The sequence below is a fragment of the Melanerpes formicivorus genome, unplaced genomic scaffold, assembly GCF_026170545.1.
Source record: "Melanerpes formicivorus ecotype bairdi unplaced genomic scaffold, bMelFor1.0.p_v2 SCAF_36, whole genome shotgun sequence".
NCBI classification, from domain to species: domain Eukaryota; kingdom Metazoa; phylum Chordata; class Aves; order Piciformes; family Picidae; genus Melanerpes; species Melanerpes formicivorus.
The window spans coordinates 806,438-826,538 of NW_027142388.1; the positions used below are offsets into that span (position 1 = coordinate 806,438).

At 45.0% G+C, this 20,101-nt stretch overlaps 1 protein-coding gene across 4 annotated transcripts in view; it reads left to right on the plus strand.

Annotated features, from left to right (window-relative positions):
• Window positions 1-20,101, plus strand: part of LOC137450536 (clathrin heavy chain 1-like) — a 41,257-nt gene that overhangs the window by 822 nt on the left and 20,334 nt on the right. For all 4 annotated transcript variants that reach the window (XM_068157169.1, XM_068157168.1, XM_068157166.1 and 1 more), the window contains exons 2-14: window positions 6,763-6,970; window positions 11,123-11,391; window positions 11,670-11,831; window positions 12,990-13,103; window positions 14,391-14,564; window positions 14,833-15,030; window positions 15,392-15,592; window positions 16,157-16,309; window positions 16,907-17,029; window positions 17,643-17,780; window positions 18,441-18,605; window positions 19,008-19,188; window positions 19,828-19,991. In XM_068157169.1, the coding sequence (XP_068013270.1) occupies window positions 6,763-6,970; window positions 11,123-11,391; window positions 11,670-11,831; window positions 12,990-13,103; window positions 14,391-14,564; window positions 14,833-15,030; window positions 15,392-15,592; window positions 16,157-16,309; window positions 16,907-17,029; window positions 17,643-17,780; window positions 18,441-18,605; window positions 19,008-19,188; window positions 19,828-19,991 (2,250 nt within the window). The remainder of the gene's footprint in view (window positions 1-6,762; window positions 6,971-11,122; window positions 11,392-11,669; window positions 11,832-12,989; window positions 13,104-14,390; window positions 14,565-14,832; window positions 15,031-15,391; window positions 15,593-16,156; window positions 16,310-16,906; window positions 17,030-17,642; window positions 17,781-18,440; window positions 18,606-19,007; window positions 19,189-19,827; window positions 19,992-20,101) is intronic.

Genomic DNA, 20,101 nt, shown 5'->3' on the forward strand with positions numbered 1-20,101 from the left:
ATCGGTCTCCGGATCGCGGAGCTTCCTGGGGACCTCTTTCTCTGCAGCTGCCAAGTGGAAGGAAATTAATGAAAGGAGGTGCAAGAAACCCTTTGGACTTGGAAGCCGCTCAGCCTCTGTCTCATCCAAGCACAGCAATATGAGAAAACCCTCCCTCAAAATGACATCGTTTTGTTCTCAATATCCTGTGTAAGCCCGAACACCAGCATTGGAAAAGATCCATGGCTAATGGATGCAGCACAGACAAACCGGTTTATCTGTTTCGCTGTGAACTGGTGTCGAGGGAGGGCTGTAAATGGAGTGAGGGAACAGCAGTCTCGGAGCATGCAGTTTGAGGCAGGAATTAAAGGAATTTGCTAAATGAATGAGAGAACAGGAAGTGGACTTGGCAAGTCATCCTTCTGCCTCTGCACCGCCCCTTGATGTCAAATCAGGCATCCATTTCAAAATGCGAGCTGGGTATCACACATCAGTGTGGATTTTGTACCACTTCAAGCATTTCAGCCAGGGAAATGGTTATTGCCCCTTCCAGCACCCTTTGGGTCGTGGTTTGGGGTTTTTTTGTGGTGGTGGGTTGTGGGTTTTTTTTCTGCTTGATAGGAAGAACTGTCTTGGTCACTTTGGAAGGAACAAGCCTTAGCCTGAGGAAGCAGTTGTAAGATTAGTGAACTCCAGAAATACCTGATCTCTGTGGCAAGGGGAGCAGGCACCTATCTCCTCAGGGCTGTCATGGGTTAGGAAGAGCTTCACATAGTGAAAAAGAACTATTCAGTTGCTTCCTTCCCTTCCCCACGATGTCCAGTGTAGTAGTCATTGCAGTAACCTCAAATGAATTCTGAAGAGCTACACTACAGCTGTCTAAGAAACCTGTGAGCCAAGTGGGTTTGATGACACTCTCCTGAGGAAGAGGCACAGAGTTCTTACGGTTTAAAACTAGCAAATGTAACCAATCCTGCTGCCTCTTGGTCTGTACAACGATGTTTGGAGCACATCGTGCTGCGAGTGCTATAAGTCTTAATGTGCTGCTTTGCACATTATATGTTTGGTTGTGTGGTGACTGAGGTTGTGTGTCTTGCAGCATTGCCAGGGTTAGCACTGGAGTGCTTTTGTTTTGGGTGAGGGGCTAGCAGCTTCCCGAGGGATTTGTGCTGAAGTCACATTCTATTATTTGCTACCACCTGCTTTTGGTCTTGGATAACTTGATCTTATTGCAAGGACTAAACTTGTGCTTAAGGGGTTTTCCCCAGCATGAAGGCCACATAGAGAAGTAGGCGAAGCCTTGGGCCCCCCTGCTGCTAGCACAGAGGACCAAATTAATCAGGATTTACTCATTCCTGCTTCTCCCTGCAGTGGGAATGCAGTAGCTCCAAGGCAATACTCTGCTAAAGCGACCCTGAGATTAGTAGTATCTGGGAGGGGGAGTGCCGTCAGCCTCCTTAGTGATGTTTCTGCAGGTGTCTTTACTTGGTGGGAGAAACCAGAAGGGATGTGGGAGTGGGTAGTGTTTGTTCTGGCTAGGTATCTGCAGTACAGTTTTATCAGCTCTAGCTTACTATTGTGTTGTAAACATCCAGAGCCTGGAATAAATGAGCATGTGGTGCTTGTTGTTGGCTGCATGGGAATTGATGAGGAGATGCAGTCTTCACTCTTCATAATGCTTCACTCTCACCCATATTTGCCTTGAACAGCTTTGTCTTGCTCTCCTCTTTTCCCATGTTACTTCCAAGAAATTGATTTAGCCCTGGTTAAATTGTCATATTTAAAAGTTAACTGTAATGGATCTACCATACTGCTTTATGATCTTAAATCCAAAGAAGTCACAATTCCTTGGAACTGTGCTGTCTCTGTGATCCTACACTAAATATTTCTCTGTTAAGCCAATCCATACTCTTTATACCTGCAGCAAATGTAATTAAAAAGGCTCTATGTGATTAGAGTAGCTGTTAGCATCATAATTCCTCAATTCCAGGTTTGGCCTGGTGCTGATGAAACACTGTTTCACTCAAGTTCAGAATCTTCCCAAGACAGTTGCATGTACTTTACTAATAGTAAAGAGGAACTGAAGCATGCAGAAAGTGCTTTCCAGAGAAACTGAAGTTGCAGTGACAAATACTGAACTCTTCTCTCCCACTCTCTCTAGCTGGAAGTGGATAAATGATAGTGTGAAGCAAAACAGGGATCCTGGTCCACATAGATTTGGAGGAGTACTAGCAGACTGTTTACATTCCTTGTGAATCTCATTTTGCCTTATGCTGATCCTACTCCTGACTGAAGTGCAGCTCCAAGCCTGTGCAGGAGGAGTGACTTCCAGTCACAGTGCACATTAAATTTGGAAGCTGTTGTAGTTTGTACTTGAATGTACAATTTGAGTCCCAAGTGAGCTGAAAGATGGAGAATAGCTACAGTAAGAGAAAGATATCCATGTCTTGGTGTGGCAGTAGCCAAGCTGAGAATGAAGTTAACGCCCTTTTCAATGCAACTGAGCAGTTGTTTTTACATGTCAACTCTAGCTGAGTCTTCACATTCATAAAGACCTTGCATCTGGCTTGTTCTTCCCCCAGTGTTTCTCAGTTCCATCCCACAGCAAGGGAGGGGACTGAGGTGAGAACTTGGTTTGTGTCTGTCTGGGGGCTGACCAGCTGCAGCAGTGCAAACCATGCCAGTGAAGGACTGGTGCACACTACTTAAGCTGCTGGGATTTAGTCAGATTCTTAACTCTAGTGCTTCTGTTGAAGCAGTGAATGATGAATTCCTGACCAGACTGAACTCTTCCAAGGGAACTGCAAGTTACAGTGGAAATGCTGTAGAAGACTAAATATACTGGTACATGGACTGGATGCAATGCTACTGGAATCCAGTGTACAAAGTGTTCTTGATCTAAAATTAAACTTTTCCTTACTCATTGGTTTGCTCTTCAAAGCTTGTCTTTGTCCTATTTGGAGCCTGTTTTTTTTAACCAGCAAAAATCTCTGTTTGCCTGCAGAGTAAGTTGTTGCTTATACAAAGTCTGCAGTCCTGAAGCTGGGGGCTTCATCCCATAGATGGAGCTTCAGAGAGGGTTCTGCTTTCTGCCAAGTGACTAATACAGGTTCCTGAGCACAGCCAATTAATGGGGGGGGTGAGGGGGAAGGGAAGCCTCTTTGCTTAACATGCTCTTGATGCCTTTTATGAGTCTTGTTGCATCATTGAAAAGCTAAGGTATCTTGGTTTCAGCTGTAAGGGATGTAGGTTTACTGTGTCTCTTTTTTTTTCCTGGAGAAAAAACACTTTCCATTTGGATAGTCTGAGATGTCTTGTTAAGAAATACTGTCTGTTGTGCAACAGACATGACTGAGCTGAAGTTTAATGGCTTTCAGGAATTTGTTTTGGCTAGACATGTCGACTTAAAAGCACTCAGGATATTTGCAAGCTGTAAATGACTTTTTGGACGTGTATTCAAAAGGCAGGGCTGAATGGCGTGACTTGATCCACCTATTTAAGTGTGGAAGAGGCTGGATTAAGAAGTGCCTTAGGTGTTGTCGGGAGACTCAATTAATGGATGATCTAATCCTCATCAGACATAGAGGAACAAGTAATGATCACCATCGAGGAGCACTTCCACTAGAGCTGTGTGGGAGAAAGCTGAAGTGGGATATTACTGAACACTGGAGGGGTCCTAAATTTGGAGGAGTTCTGACTCTAGCATTTAATTGATGGTAGATCCCAAGTACTGGCATGTCAGTGTCAGACAGTAAGCTAGGTTTAAGTGTTCCCATTTAAGAAACCAACTGAAGACTGGCAGTATCAGTATCTGAGCTGGTCTGGATCACTGCAGGCTACAGAAAGGGAAAAGCATTAGAAAGGGTGATATTTAGTAGAACTCCTGTGTGAAAACATCTTGACTCCTTTCTTAGCAAAAGTTTCCATGCTGGTGGAGTAGAATGGGGAAAGACTGGATCTCAGTTAATAGTTGTATTTCACCCTGTCACCTGTGTGTCCTCATTCAGCTTGAGAATCAAATAATAGATCATCTCTATGGTGTCAGCAAGTTTTTGGTATCCAGAAGATGCTTAGAAGTAGGTTTGGTATCCATTCAGCCTGCAGTCACACTAGAGATCAGTGAAGCAAAGATCTTTCTGTTTCACTTCAGCTGATAGTGAAGATAGTTCTGTGCTGTATATGTTGATAATGGGCATTAGGGCATGAAAGGGTAGAGAGAAGTTGGGCTGATACTTGTAGAACCTCTGCAGTAGGAACTTGGCTATGCTGCAGTTAACACTCTTGACCACTCTTGCAATATTTAATCACTCTTAGACTGAACTGTGTTGGTGGATGGACTTGGATCATGCTCAATATTTAAGTGCTCAAGTGTCTACTCTGAGCATGTAATTTGTTGCAATAAGTGGAAGTTGTCCAGCCTAGAGCAGGTGACCAAGAACAGTGGAATTAGGAGTCCATTTCTTCCTCTGTTTGAGGTCACAGAAGTTGATACAGCTCTAACTTGCAGGTTTGCTGGCTACTAGAACTTTCTGCATGACATGCACAAATCACAGGAGCTGCCTTGACATGGAAACTTCTTTCCTTTCTGACACAGAAGCCTGCTGGACTTGTTTTCAAAACTTGTTGCAAGCAGCTTCTGATGTTCTTGTGCCAAAACTTGGATTCTATTTTAGAATGAATGGCACCTACTGAAGCTGACTAGTGTGCACTGAAGCACCCAATTGTAGAGTGTAGTGCTGGGTTGAATGGAGCTCGATTTTGCCGAGAGACACTTGTGGGAGGGAGTCAGGGTCTCTTTACACATGCGTATATCTGGCTTGCATTGCTGAAACTTGAATGCGTGGAGATTAGCAGTTCCTGGGCTGAATAGCTCTTCATTAGTGAGCTGAATGAAAAACAAACAACTCCTGAGGCATTCTTGGGCACAGTCCTGACACACCACACTGAGCTATCTCCCTTATATACTCCATTTATGATGTAGTGAGTAGCTTTGCAGAAGCTGTAACAAGCCGTGATCAGCCACGTCAAAATACACTAAAACAGTGCTTGTAACACCGTTATGGGACTTGTTGCCCAAGGGGTTGTAGTCTATTGTCTGAAGGTCCCGGTGGTATCTATCAAAGGAGTCTAATGACTCGATGATGATGGTAGTTTCTGTCCTGACTCCTCGAGGGCAGTAATTTTTCACTTGCAGCCACTGAAAAGCAGTGTAGGTTAATCCCTTTAGCTTCAGTGAAGCTGATACAGTTCCTCTGCTTGCAAAGCATTGCTCTGGGGCATAAAGCAGGTGCTCAAGCTTGTCGCAGTTATTGTTCTGTAGAGTACATACAGACCACAGTAGGGTGTGCTGCACAGGTACATCTGACTGCAGAGCCACTGGAACAGCGATGCACGCTCACTGCCGCTGCCCCCTGCTGACCTGCCGCTGGAAATGAATGGAAACAGACTAAAAAAGGATGGAAAAGAGAAATAGCCATCTGCTAGGGCAGTTCATTCGGTGACACACAATTAAGATACATTAAGAGCAACTGCTCTGTTCCCACTGTCCCATGATTGAGCACAGGTTATGTTTTGAGAGTTGGCCATAAGGCTGGGAGGTGTCCTGCACTGAGATCCCTGCCCTTGCTGAACCAAATGGCATCTTAGGTTAAGGAGGCATGGATTGGCTGAATGGTTTAGCACATCTTTCTTACTTTTCACCTGTAAGAATTGGATTCCAAGAAGCAAGGGGAACAAACCCACTTGTAGAAACAGGCCATTTGAGACCTTTTGTGCAGACTTGCTTCCATAACGTTCCTGGGAGTGAGCTGCATAAGGGCGATTAGGTCTTTCCATAAGACCCACTGATGTTGTATGTTGTAGTTCTGCTTCTTAAGTTTTTAATACCAGATTTACCAGCCTTGCTAAATCTGGAATAGTGATGCTACTGATTGTCATTGCTTAACCTAGTTCTAGCCCACAAGTGCTTCAGATAAAACCCCTTTTACTTTGCACCAGTAATACAGCTTCAGAATGTCTTTAGGAGTTGAATGCTGAGGTTTGTGTATCTCTCTGGAACGGAGAGAATTGGAAGCCAAGGTGTAGTTCCATAATACATTGTCCTGTCAGAGAAATGGGCCAGTCTTGCATTTTCTTGCAATATGAGCTCAATATGAGCTGCCAGTGGACACTTGCAGTCCAGAAAGCCAACTGTATCTGAGGTTGCAACAAGAGAAGTGTGGCAAGCAGGTTGAGAGACGCGATTCTCCCCCCTCTACCCCACTCTGGTGAGACCCCAGCACTGTGTCCAGGTTTGCAGCCCCTATTACAAGAAAGATCTGGAGGTGCTGGAATGTGTCCAGAGAAGGGCTGCAAGGGTTGCTCAGTTTGGAGAAGAGAAAGCTCTGAGGAGACATTATTGTGGCCTACCAATATCTGAAGGGGGCTACAAGAAAGCTGGGGAGAGACTTTTTAGGGTGTCAGGTAGTGACTGGGGGAATGGATCCAAGCTAGAGGAGGGGAGATTTAGAGTAGACATTAGGAAGAAGTTCTTCACCATAAAGGTTGTGAGACACTGGAACAGGGAGGTGGTAGAAGTCCCATCCCTGGAAGTTTTTGAGGTCAGCCTGGATGCAGCTCTGTGTGACCTGATCTAGTGGGAAGTGTCCCTGCCCATGGCAGGCTGGTTGGAGCTGGATGATCCTTGAGATCTCTTCCAACCCTGACAATTCTATGAGTCTTTCTGGAGGAGACTTTAGACCCTCAACTTGAGTAGGATAATAAAACACTCTCCTGTCTTTCTAGCTCCAAAACTTGGGCATTAACCCAGCAAACATTGGATTCAGCACCCTAACAATGGAATCTGACAAGTTCATCTGCATCAGGGAGAAAGTGGGAGAGCAGGCACAAGTAGTGATAATTGACATGAGTGATCCAACCACACCCATCAGACGGCCAATTTCTGCTGAAAGTGCCATCATGAATCCAGCCTCCAAAGTAATTGCTCTAAAAGGTGAGTAACCCTTTAGTGCTGCAGTCTGGAACCTACAATTTGCTGTACTATTGCTTACTTATGCTCTGAAGCTGAAGATTTACATTATACTTTCTAAGAATGAGGATGGGGAATTCTTGCCTGAACTTGCATGAGGTACTTTTGGCAGTGGATTTTTTCAGTAATCTTTGGATGATTTGCCTTCAGGTAGGTGTGAGGTGCTTGGGCTTGGCACTGCAGCCTCCTAGTCTCACTGAGGACCAGGTCAACATATGGTATATTTGCCATTTAAACAGGTGTTGTAAGCATAATGGACACTCCTATAGAGGAATAGGAGTGTAAAGCCATTCTTAGTCCCTGCTCTGTCCTGGCCCTTGCTCCTACCTCTGAAGAGCTTACTAGATGCCACCAAAATGTCTTAAGAGTGTCCAGTAATTCTGCAAGTCTGAGTGTACAAGCATGTTGAGTTTGGCAATCCTGAGGCCTTGCAGATTAGAACTCTGCTTCCCAGTGTTGTTATTACCTTTGAGTAGGACTTGAAGCTCAAATATTTTTCTTTGTAATACATCTCTAGCTCTTTTCTTCTGGTATTTAATTTCACTAACTGTTACTGACTATGTACTTTTCTTCCTGCATCTATCTAAACAGATGGTGAGTGAACTTTGTCATGACATTTTTTTATGTTCAGTAGTACAGAATGGTCTCATCTCATAAAAAGTACTGAACTGAAGGTGGTAGCCATTTGACAGTTCACTTCATAGCCAGGTGGGAGATCTTAATCCTCACCTGGTACCATACTGAAAGTGTTCTCCATTGGCTCGTTACCAACCATTTGGTTGCTTTGACTATTGACTGTACTGAGTGAAAGAGAGGAGCCTGCTTTCAGTGTTTGTGTGTGTATGTGTGTTTATATGGTGGAAGTACAGCTGATAGACAAAACCAAGTTGCAATATTTTTATGAGAGACCTCTGCTAGCATGTCCTGTGTGCTATTCATTTCTGCCTCAGTGTGGTTTTGATTGTGAAAAGTCATGGTGAGGTTAGGGGTCCAAGAAATAACTGTCCTCAGAACTGGCACAAAGTCTGTAACTTCTTGTCTTTGATTTCAGGCTTACACTGGCATCAGGGGAAAACTAATTTGTTAATGTTTGACTTCAGCTGAATCTGACTCAGCTCTGATGCTTACACATCCTGCAAAGGGCTGCCTTACCTGGGGTGTGGGTAAAGGTAACAGTGGGGGAAAAAAAAATCAGATCTGTAGAGTTCACTGTCCTTAATCTTGGACCCCATTAAGTATTGGCAAGGAAAGTGCCTTCTCTACACTATCAGAGCTTCATCAAGCTTTTAAAAGCAAACTTGTCTGGTTTTAAACTAACCTACTAAATGGCTTATCATCAGCTTTGAAGAGTACAGCTTTTTCTTGCTCAAAAGGAGTCCATCTCTGTCCATGCAGAGGGAATAAGCTTCTCCTCTGCACAGAAAAAGGTTGAGTGAATGATGTCACATTGACATGCAAAGTTGTGTTGTCAGGTATTGCAGGCTTAATGACCTTCTCTTCTATCAATAATCTAATAATCAAAGGGTTGGGTAGAAAAGAGGATGCCTAGAGCTACCTAACCAGTATGTTGTCCCCCACAATAACCAACAGAACTACAGTGAACTGCTCTGTGATTTAAGTCAGTCTGTCATTCTAAGCTTTCCCTGCTGATTGACTGAAGCTTCAGTAGTGAAAACTGTTGCACATTGTGACTGTGTGCCATGATTGGGAGTTGCTCATGATCTGAGGATTATTGAGCAATAAACATCCAAACCTCCCCACCCTCAGAAAAAGAAATGAAATGGTTCTTGATTTAAACAAATGCAGGATGCACAATTTCATTTCTGGATTGCATGTGGCATTCTCCTGGTGTACCAAAGTCTCTTCTGTGTCCTTGTGTTCATGATTCTCTTGCTTTGTCCTGTACTGAGAGTAGTCCCCAGTCAATGTAAATGGAGAATGCAGTACTTGGATGCTTCCATTCTTTGGGGAATGGAGAAACTTCATGCTCCAGTGAACCAAAATGTAAATTCTTGTGCCAATGTTCAAACCTGACTCCACCTGTGGAAAATAGTGGAAGTAGGTTGATCAGTCTGGTAGCTTGATCAGAAAAACTTATGTAGGAGCCTGGCTTTTTGCCTTGAATCTTGGTCTGAGGAAGTGTTCAAGTAGATCAATCAATAAGGTTGGAAAAGACCTCGAAGATCATCAAGTCCAACCTGTCACCCCAGACCTCATGACAACTAAACTATGGCACCAAGAGCCACGTCCAATCCCACCTTGAACACCTCCAGGGATGGTAAACTCCACCACCTCCCTGGGATGTAAGTCACAGTTGCCTTCGCTGTGACTTTATAGCAAAGTCTGTTCTCACTCCAAATAACTGATTTTCTTGAGCTCTGAACTTCAAAGTTATTGCCAAAGTTAAACTGTATTGCTATGGCTCCTTTGGCCACCTATATCTTGGTGAAGCCTCTAAAGCCATTTCTAACTAACACAACAGTCAAATTTAATCTAGATGATAGGCAAGCTGAGTTTTCAGCTCTTTCTGCTAGATTATCAGTTTCTTCTGTGCTCTAAAAACTGGGAAGGGCATCTTGCTTCCTTTAAGGGAAGCCTGGGACCAGTTTCTGTATGGATGTACTGGTATTCCTGTTGAAATGATGACTAGAGTTCTTCCAGAAATACTTGCCTGCCTTCTGCATGCAAGGCTGCATACCATGGAAGTTTCCAAATCGATCCCTTGATAGCACCAGTCCACTGCTGGACAAATTGTTGTCCAATACAAGAAATACATTGTTTCCAGCTATCAGCTTACAGCGAGTGTTAGGTCTGGGCTTATTGCATATGTATAATATAGTCAACAGCATGTCTGGAGCAAGGTGGGCAGAAACAGGCTGCTTTTGGTCCCAGGAATGCCAGCAAGCTGGCCCAGGAACTAGTTGGCCAGGTTAACAGTTCTTTGTGCAATTAATGCAGGGAACATAAGTGCTGCATGTGGTAGCTCTGAAGCCTTGTGTTGTCTCCCGGAACTGCATTGTACTAATGTGATGTTTATTGCATAAATCTAAGCTGCAATGTTACAGAGCAGTCTCAGATGTCTATCAGTTTGATGTTAGTGTCTCTCAACAACAATTCTGTAGTGGCCAACAGCAATCATCTATCAAAACTTCCCAGCAGAAGGCACATCTACGCTTGACAGTCAGAAGTGTTACTAGCAGGGAAAACACTTCAGAAATTTGGATAGAAATAATGGCATTACAAGCCAATGCTCTAGCAGTCTGAGTGGGTGTCTTGTGAACAGAAAACAATATTCCTGGAGCTGCAGTGAAGTAAAACATCACTTTGATTTCCTGAAAGGAACAGAGCCCTTTATTCTTTGTAGCTTGGCTCATTTAACATTATTTTTAAGTCTATACCTACTAGCTGCTTCTGGTAGTTGAAAGGAATCCTAAAATCAAGCTTAAACCTGCAGTGGAGCTACCTAAATCTTGAGGGAGTAACTGGAGCTAAAGCTCCAAACCTTTTTATAATCTTTCTGACCTTCTGATTGTCCTCTTCAATAAGCACTCATGTTACTGTTGTACAGAGCCTATCCTCCTCCTAGTGATGAGCACAGTTTGCTTGGCAGAAATACAGAGTGGAAGCTGTGGTCTTTTGCTGTCTTGAGCTGTTGCAAGTCTTGTGCTGTTGGACTGGACCCAGATTATCTACAGCAGCTGCTAAACTGGCACAAACTGGAGCCCTTCTTTGTTGATGACACTGAGTGACATCTCCCAGGCACCTATAACTGGGTATCCCAAACCCAGAGCTGACACAAGCTCTGTAGCTTAGGCTGTCCTGTAACTATGGCTTAGAGATGGTGAAAATGTCTCTGCTTGTCCCTTGTTGGAATGTCTGTGTAAGTGTCCATAAAAAGTAGATCTTTCTGCTTCAGGGATGGTAGAAGTGTTGGGGGTGGGGAGGGGAGTCTGTTAAGAGTCAAGTATCAAAGGAGGCTGGGATCTGACAGGACCCTAACCCTGTCTGTAACATCAGTGGAGTAGAGGGTTAAACAGGGTGCTTGTAAATAGGCAGACCACAGGTTGGCCATGGTGATAATCTATCTGTGATGTTTCTTGGGTTTTGTCATACCAGCTGGGAAAACACTTCAGATCTTTAACATTGAGATGAAAAGTAAAATGAAAGCCCACACAATGGCAGAGGAAGTGATCTTCTGGAAATGGATATCTGTGAATACAGTTGCCTTGGTGACAGAGACAGCAGTCTACCACTGGAGCATGGAGGGAGAATCCCAACCCCAAAAGATGTTTGACAGACATGCTAGTCTTGCAGGCTGCCAAATCATCAACTACAGAACAGATGAACACCAAAAATGGCTGCTGCTGATAGGAATTTCAGCTCAGGTAAGTTACCTGGAAACAGAATACTATGAGCAGTCAGGAAAGCCTGGCCCCACTTGACTTAATAGCTGCTTTAGTTACTTAATTTTTGATCTATAGAAACCAAAGTTCCAGAGTGTCTTTTGTCTAGGAATAATCTGACCTATAATGCAGTTAAAGTGGTGGATAAGGGGGAGGGTGGGCATTTGCTGCTCTCTAGTTTAGTGTCCCAAACCTCTTGTTACAAACATGTGAAGTCTTGTCTCTAAAAGCTGAGCTTTCTTTTTATTATTCTGTCCTAGCAAAATCGTGTGGTTGGTGCAATGCAGCTGTACTCAGTTGATAGAAAAGTCTCCCAACCTATAGAGGGCCATGCAGCAGCTTTTGCAGAGTTCAAAATAGAGGGAAATGCCAAACCTTCTACCCTCTTCTGTTTTGCTGTGAGGAGTCCTGCAGGAGGCAAGGTAAAGTCTGCAACTGTTTCCCTGCTCTGCTGTAGCAGAGCTCTGTACTCAGACCTTCACTGATCGCAGTTTAGTGCATGGCCTCTGAAGAGTGTCTGGGGAACCATGTGTCAGCATCAAAATGCTTGCTTTCAGTAGATAGAAACTGCAGTGTCAGAGATGCTTGCATGAAACTTAGAGCTAAGAGCAAATGTAGATGCAATGAGAAATGAGATCAGGGTGTTAGAGCACTGGTTTATGCCCATGTGGGGTTTAGTGTGTGGAGTTAAACCATTAAGCAGCCTCATGTCTTGAATGCACTGCAGAAAGGGACTAGATAAACCTTCTCATGTCTTGGATGCACTGCAGAAAGGGACTAGATCATAGTATCGTAGTATCATTCAGGGTTGGAAGGGACCACAAGGATCATCTAGTTCCAACCCCCCTGCCATGGGCAGGGACACCCCACACTACATCAGGCTGGCCAGAGCCTCATCCAGCCTGGGCTTAAACACCTCCAGGGACAGGGCCTCAACCACTTCCTTGGACAACCCATTCCAGGGCCTCACCACTCTCATGGGGAAGAACTTCCTCCTCACATCCAGCCTGAATCTCCCCAGCTCCAGCTTCATTCCATTCCTCCTAGTCCTATCACTTCCTGAGAAGTCCCTCCCCAGCCTTCCTGGGGAGGAATAGATAAACCTTCTCGTGTCTTGAATGCAGTGCAGAAAGGAACTAGATAAGCCTCAGTGCTGTGGGCAGGTGGTTTGTACCAAACTGATAGTGGAATTCAGTAGCATTTGATATGCTGCAGTCTGTGAAGAGCTGAAGTAGCACTCAAATGTATTAAGCTTTCCAGGCTTGTCCTGCAAAATGGAATAGACAAATCTTACTCAAATCATCTTGGACTAATTGTCCTGCCTGGAAACAGTCTCCTTCTGTAGGAAGCATGAGCACTTTTGGGGTTTGGTCTTACCATGACTCTCACTCTAACAAGCTCTGGAAAACTTCTCCCTCTGATTAAATAACTGGAGCACAGCTCCTCAAATTGTGGTTTGGGATTGGGCAGATTCCTCAGTCAAGTGTGGCAGACAATTCAGTAGCATATTTGAAGAGAGGAGCTTCTTCCATGGGGCTGTACTTGAGGCAGTCTTGTGACTTGTATTCTTTTCTTCCTAGCTACACATAATTGAAGTAGGTCAGCCAGCTACTGGAAACCAGCCATTTGTTAAGAAAGCTGTTGATGTGTTTTTCCCACCTGAGGCACAGACAGACTTTCCTGTGGCAATGCAGGTAAATGTTTGACCTCCCCCAAATCAACTTTGTAGCCTGGCAGGTAGCTGCTATCTCTGTCATAAAGATTGCTTTGCTGACATTCCTCCTCATTCTGGGAGGGGTGTTAATAATAGATTGGTGGGAGGTAGCCTGGACATTAAACCAGTCACTCAAACATGTAGGCTGCTTCAGAATTTGTCCAGATATGTTGGCTTGAAGTTTTATTAAGAAAAAAGAAAGGGGGGGGTTGGGGGAGGAGGTGTAGGTGGGAGGGGGAAGAGAGGGCAAACAGAAAGGCCCGGCAAAACCCCCCACCAAAAAAACCTCAACCCATAAATCAACCACAACAAAAAGCCTCAACAGTGTCTTCTGGTATATCTAACATTGCTTTGGCTGGTGAAGTTCAGTTCAAAGTTCTAGTTTTGGTGCTTGATGTAGGCTTCACATGAAAGTGACTTTTCATCTACAGTAGACCTCGCTATGAGAGAGTAAGGAGTCTTGTATCAGCATAGCTCCTATTGCAGTGACACAGAAAAGGTCATCGTGGGACATTCATGGGAGGGTTTTTAGGAAAGAATGTGACTGGTTGCCTTGAGAGGCCAAACTTCACTTAGCATGTCTGCAGAACAAGAAACTCTGTAAGAAAAGCAGACTCTGAGAGCATGCAACTGCTGCCCAGTCTAATAGCTTCGTAAATGAACCAAGGGATGCCTTCAACGCAGGTGAAGCAAGCAGCTGTCTGCATGGCAGGATTCATGTGGTTCTGTACTTCAGCTTGTGACTTAATTAACAAAACATCTGAAGGCTTGCTCCAAAGTGAAAGTACTTCTTTGAAGACCATTTTGTTTTAACTTTAAGATGGGGAGGCTTTCAATGACATGACAGGTAAACTGGAATACTCAGTAGCTGGGCTTGGTTTAGGTTCTGCTGGTGCTTTGGGGAGGCCTTGTTGGAAGAGAGCGGGATTCTGTCATCGGTATTTCTGAACAGAAGCTTCCTGACACATCCAGGCTGGAATTGGATAGTTGTGCCCCAAGTTTTCTGCTCAGTCTAGCTCATTAGGGATGATGTCCTTTGCTGTAGATGGATTTTAATTTTCCTTTAGCCTCTCTGCTCAGTGGAGCTGTGGCTCCAAATGGCCAGCAAGGCTGCTCCGAGTCTGTAAGACAGAAGCCCAAAGCTATATTTGTTCTTGGTGTCAGCACAAAGGCATGTCACTGCAACAGTGTCTTGTGACTAGGCTAAAGGCAGCTCTCTTGACCCTGACAGTCTTAGTCTTGGCTAATAAAACTGGTCTTTTGGCAGATTGGAGTTAAGCATGGTGTTATCTACCTGATCACCAAGTATGGCTACATCCACATGTACGACTTGGAGTCTGGTGTCTGCATCTACATGAACCGCATCAGTGCCGACACGATCTTTGTCACAGCTCCTCATGAACCTACCTCAGGCATTATTGGTGTGAACAAAAAAGGACAGGTAACGAGCCCAGCATTCTGCTTTGGAGCCTTCTGAAGCTTAGATGCAATGGAACAAACCTATTGAGTGGCTTGATGCAACAGCCATAGAAGGGAGCAAGCAACTGATTAGGCAGTTCTTCATTTCTCCTAGCACAGTGCTGCTTGGGCAGGAGCTTGGGTTCTAATAACCTGCTGCTTCACTGATGGGCTGTGAAACCACATGGTTGCTATATTTCATAGTAGTTGTAGGAAGGACAGTACTTAATATGCTTTTTTTACCTTTCCAGGTGCTTTCTGTATGTGTTGAGGAAGACAACATAGTGAACTATGCTACAAATGTTCTCCAGAATCCTGACTTGGGCCTGCGTATGGCGATACGTAGCAATCTAGCTGGGGCAGAGGAGCTATTTGCCAGGAAGTTCAACACACTGTTTGCTCAAGGAAGCTATGCAGATGCTGCTAAAGTAGCTGCCTCTGCACCAAAGGTAATTTAACTCCTGAAGGTAAAGTTTAGAAGTCCTGGGGATTTGCCTAGCTTAGAGACCTTGCTTAGCTCCCTTGCATTTCAGTACCTGGCATTCAAAAACCAAGGTGATGCAAGACCAGCCTTAGTCCTCTGCAGTTCAGTTCCTGTGCTGACTGATATATTCTCCTTTATCCCGTAAAGGAGCATCTGCTGGTTTGTTGGGTGTGGTTTTTTTTTCCCAACCATAGACTGGACTTGCCATTTGTTGCTAGAATGTAGGACTAGATGCTTCTGTGTACATCTTGACACCTACTGTTGGCTGATACTGTTCAGCCTCCACCAGTTAAAACTTTGCTGCTCTCTATCTTGTGCCCCTGCAGGGAATTCTGCGTACCAGTGACACCATCAGGAAGTTCCAGAGTGTACCAGCTCAGCCTGGGCAGGCCTCTCCCCTGCTCCAGTACTTTGGAATATTGCTTGACCAGGGGCAGCTGAACAAGTTTGAGTCTCTGGAGCTGTGCCGCCCTGTCCTACAGCAGGGCCGCAAGCAGCTTCTGGAGAAGTGGCTGAAGGAAGACAAGGTAGGCTCCATCGTGGGCCATGAGGATGATCAGAGGGCTGAAGCACCTCTTCTATGAAGGCAGCATGAGAGTTGGGGCTGTTCAGTCTGGAGAAGAGAAGGCTCTGAGGAGACCTTCTTGTGGCCTTCCAGTACCTGAGGGGGGTACAAGAAAAGCTGGGGAGGGACTTTTTAGGTGTCAGGGAGTGATAGGACTGGGGGGAATGGAACAAAAAGAGAAATGGGTAGACTCAGATTGGATGTTAGGAAGAAGCTCTTCCCCGTGAGGGTTGTGGGACACTGCTACAGGTTGCCCAGGGAGGTGGTAGAAGCCTTTTTCCCTGGAGGTTTTTAAGGCCAGGCTGGATGTGGCTCTGAGCAACCTGATGTAGTGTGAGGTGCCCCTGCCCATGGCAGGGGGGTTGGAACTGGATGATCCTTGAGGTCCCTTCCAACCCTAACAATTCTATCATTCTATGACACCCAGCTTAATTCCATTGCCTTGTAACAATTGTGTGAGCAATACTTTTGTTGATGCTATATCTCTGAATTGTCTGCTTGCTGAAATTGCCACTTCTGACTTCAGCTGGAGTGCTCAGAGGAGCTGGGAGACCTGGTGAAGACTGCTGACCCAACCCTTGCACTCAGTGTCTACCTTCGTGCCAATGTGCCAAACAAAGTGATCCAGTGCTTTGCTGAAACTGGTCAGTTCCAGAAAATAGTGCTGTATGCTAAAAAGGTAAAGTTGTTTATCACAAACTGCTAGACTCTATCTTGTGTGTACATTCTTCTCCTATCTTCTGTGAGATAAGCTTGATTCCTGTCACTTCAAACTGCTAAGTAGGTAAGATTGAGCAGCAGTGTTTTCCTCATTGTCACAATGCACGTCCTGCTGCACGACTAAGGTCTGAGCAGCCTGCAGAGAATTACATTCACAACATGCAGGATTTTATGAATTACCAAATTAATGGACTGGATCCAGCTTATTCTAGAGAATAAACACAGGATTCTTCTCAAACTCCTAAGATGGTTTTTTTTCTCTTGGCTGGATTACAAAACCACTTGCTTGATGGTCACTTCTAAGTTTAGGACCTTGCCTGGTAGTGTCTTCAGGCTGGTGAATGACTTGTTTCTAGCAGTTTTCTTGCCTTGCAAGACTCATGCCTTGGAGCAAGTTCAGGTAGTAGGTGAATACTGAACAGACAAGCAATGCTTTTGACTGAGAATCCCTGGAAGATGGGTGCAGCAACCTCACAGCAGTTCATAGTGCCTATGCTAGGCTTAAAAAAAAGTGTAAAGCTTCCTACACGTGCATGTCTGTTTCTGAAATCTCTAGGTTGGCTACACCCCAGACTGGATCTTCCTGCTGAGAAGTGTGATGAGAGTCAGTCCAGAGCAAGGCCTGCAGTTCTCTCAGATGCTGGTACAGGATGAGGAGCCACTGGCTAACATTAACCAGGTGATGCCTACAGCAAGAGTGCTGACCTCAGTTTCTAGACAGAGGTAATAGTATGGAACCATTCTGGGGCCTGGTAAGGTCAGTTCAGGTCTTTATTTGGCTTGGTTAGAAAAGAGACTAAACTTCTAGTCCTGCTTGGTTATCATTAAGATTTCAGAGGCAAGTGTGCTGTCCTGCTTTTGGCTTTAGTGGAGCATGTATTAACTCTGCCTGTGCAGGGACTTTAGAGGAAGATGAACAAATCAACCTGGATGCTGCCTGCCTAACTTCTGTTTAAATAGGCAGAGAAATAAGGCAACAACTTGCATTATTTAAATATTTCAAGCTACTTAGTCTTTGCTTTTCATGTAGGAACTCCCCCAACAAGGAGACAGGATTTGCATGCTGTGTTAAAAGTAGAGTGGGTGGCAAAATCTGGCATAATAGCTCAAAGTAATGTGCTGCTTATGTTCTCTGAAGTGTGAAACTTGTCTGTTAGCCTGGTAGTAATCCTATGAAAAGAGAGGATATAGCACACTAGGTTCTGTGGTGAGCTGCCTTTCCAGCCTTCCAGGCAGGCCATAACTGTGTACAGATAAATGTGGACCTCATCTGAGGTGGCTCTTCTCCCCAGATTGTGGATGTGTTCATGGAGAACAGCCTCATTCAGCAGTGCACATCCTTCCTCCTGGATGCCCTGAAAAACAACCGCCCTGCAGAAGGCCACCTTCAGACTCGTCTCCTGGAAATGAATTTGATCCATGCCCCACAGGTAAGACCTCTTAACTTACTGAAGTGAAGGAGAGACAGAAGTCCAGCATGCACAAGAATATCACAGAATCTTTCATGTTGGAAGAGACCCTCAGGATCACCAAGTCCAACCCAGAATCCTAAACTACAAGGTTCACCCCTAAACCATATCCTCAAGCACCACATCCAAACCACCTTTAAACACATCCAGGGTTGGTGACTTCCCCCCCTCACTGGGCAGCACTTTCCAATGCCTTGCCCTGAAAAATTGTTCCTACTGTCCAGCCTAAACCTACCCTGTTGCAGATTGAAGCTGTTCCCTCTTGTTCTATCACTAGTTACCTGGGAGAAGAGACCAGCACCAGCCTCTCTACAGTGTCCTTTCAGGTAGTTGTAGACAGCAATGAGGTCTCCCCTCAGCCTCCTCTTTCTCAAACTAACCAGCCCCAGCTCCTTCTGTCACTCTTCATAAGATTTATTCTCCACACCCTTCCCCAGCTTCCTTGCCCTCCTCTGCACTGGCTTCATCTATTTGATGCTGAGATCCAGAAGCAGTTTCGCGATGTCAGATATTTTCACACACACACACACCCCAAAAGATTCACTGCTATGATTTTCAACGACTTCAAAACTGAGCTGCTGTAATCCTCTGAGAGTCTGAATATGAAATGTCACCTCCTAGGTTGCAGATGCCATTCTTGGGAACCAAATGTTTACACATTATGATCGTGCCCACGTTGCCCAGCTGTGTGAGAAGGCAGGCCTGCTCCAAAGAGCTCTGGAGCATTACACAGATCTCTACGACATCAAACGTGCTGTCGTTCACACTCACCTCTTGAATCCTGAGGTAAGACTGCTGCACAGAGGAAGAAAGTGAAAGCTTACTTAGACACTCTGTAGCACTTCTGTAGCTGCCATAAAGTCCCTGCAGCTGCTGTAAAGACAGTTTGTAGGAACCATAGTAGCATATGGAGCTATGACTCAAGAATATGTATCTAGTTAGTGATTAAAACATCATCTGTACCCTTGATGGCTTAAATCTGACCTCGGTTTCCCAGGTGGGCACTTCAGGTCTTGCATGCAGACTGTTTTTGCAGTTGTAAAGATGGTGTGTTTCTTTTTAATTCTTTGATCCTAGGACATAGACTTCTCCTTAGTAGCTAGGGTAGAAACTCTGCCCAGGTGCCACATCTTAGAAGTTGGTCAGATCCTGTAGAAGTTACTAAGTAAAGTTTCTTTCTCTTTGCAGTGGCTTGTGAACTTCTTTGGCTCTCTCTCAGTTGAAGACTCTGTGGAGTGCTTGCGTGCCATGCTGTCAGCCAACATTAGGCAAAACCTACAGCTCTGTGTGCAAGTTGCTTCTAAATACCATGAGCAGCTGGGTACCCAGTCTCTTGTGGAGCTCTTTGAATCTTTCAAAAGCTATGAAGGTACAGTAGAGAAGGGAAGCACTGCTTGACTGAAGCTAATAATGGGGCCTACAAGAAGGATGGGGAGAGACTGTTTACAAGGGTCTGCAGTGACAGGATGAGGGGCAGTGGCTTCAGACTACAGAAGGGCAGAGTCAAATTGGAGATCAGGAAGAAGCTCTTCAATATGAGGATGGTGGAACACTGGAACAGGTAGCCCAGGAAGGTGATTGAGGCCCCTTACCTGGAGATACTTAATATGAGGCTTGACAAGGCGCTGGGCAGCCTGATCTAGTTGGGGATGTCCCTGCAGGGAGGTTGGACTGAGTGACCTTTGGAGGTCCCTTCTGGCCTGGACCATTCTATGATTGTAGCTTTTATGGGAGAGGTACTTGTCACACAGCTGCACCTCATCCTCAGGATGCATTTGTCAAAATGAGCTCATCACAGTGAGTTCTAGGGGTAGCTCTGTTCTAGGTAGTTTCTTAACCCTCTTGAGTAAAGAATGGGAAGAAAGCTGAAAGAGGGGAAAAGTTGTCCTGCTTTTTCCTGCAGTTGAATGGAAGCTGCTTCCTCAGCAGAGGTGGGCAAAACCATAAGCTGCAGTCTGCACTTGCATCCTTACTCTGCTAACTATCTTAAACACATGACTTTTTCTAGGGCTGTTCTATTTCTTGGGTTCCATTGTAAACTTCAGCCAGGATCCAGATGTTCACTTCAAGTACATCCAGGCAGCTTGCAAGACTGGTCAGATAAAGGAAGTGGAGAGAATTTGCCGTGAAAGCAACTGCTATAACCCAGAGAGGGTGAAGAATTTTCTGAAGGCAAGTGTTCTGTCCAAGGGGCTGAGCAGATCCCTGCAGTTCTGGGTAGCAGCAAAAGGCTGCTTACAGCCTTCTAATGGAAGGAATTACCAACTCAAGGTTAAGCTGGC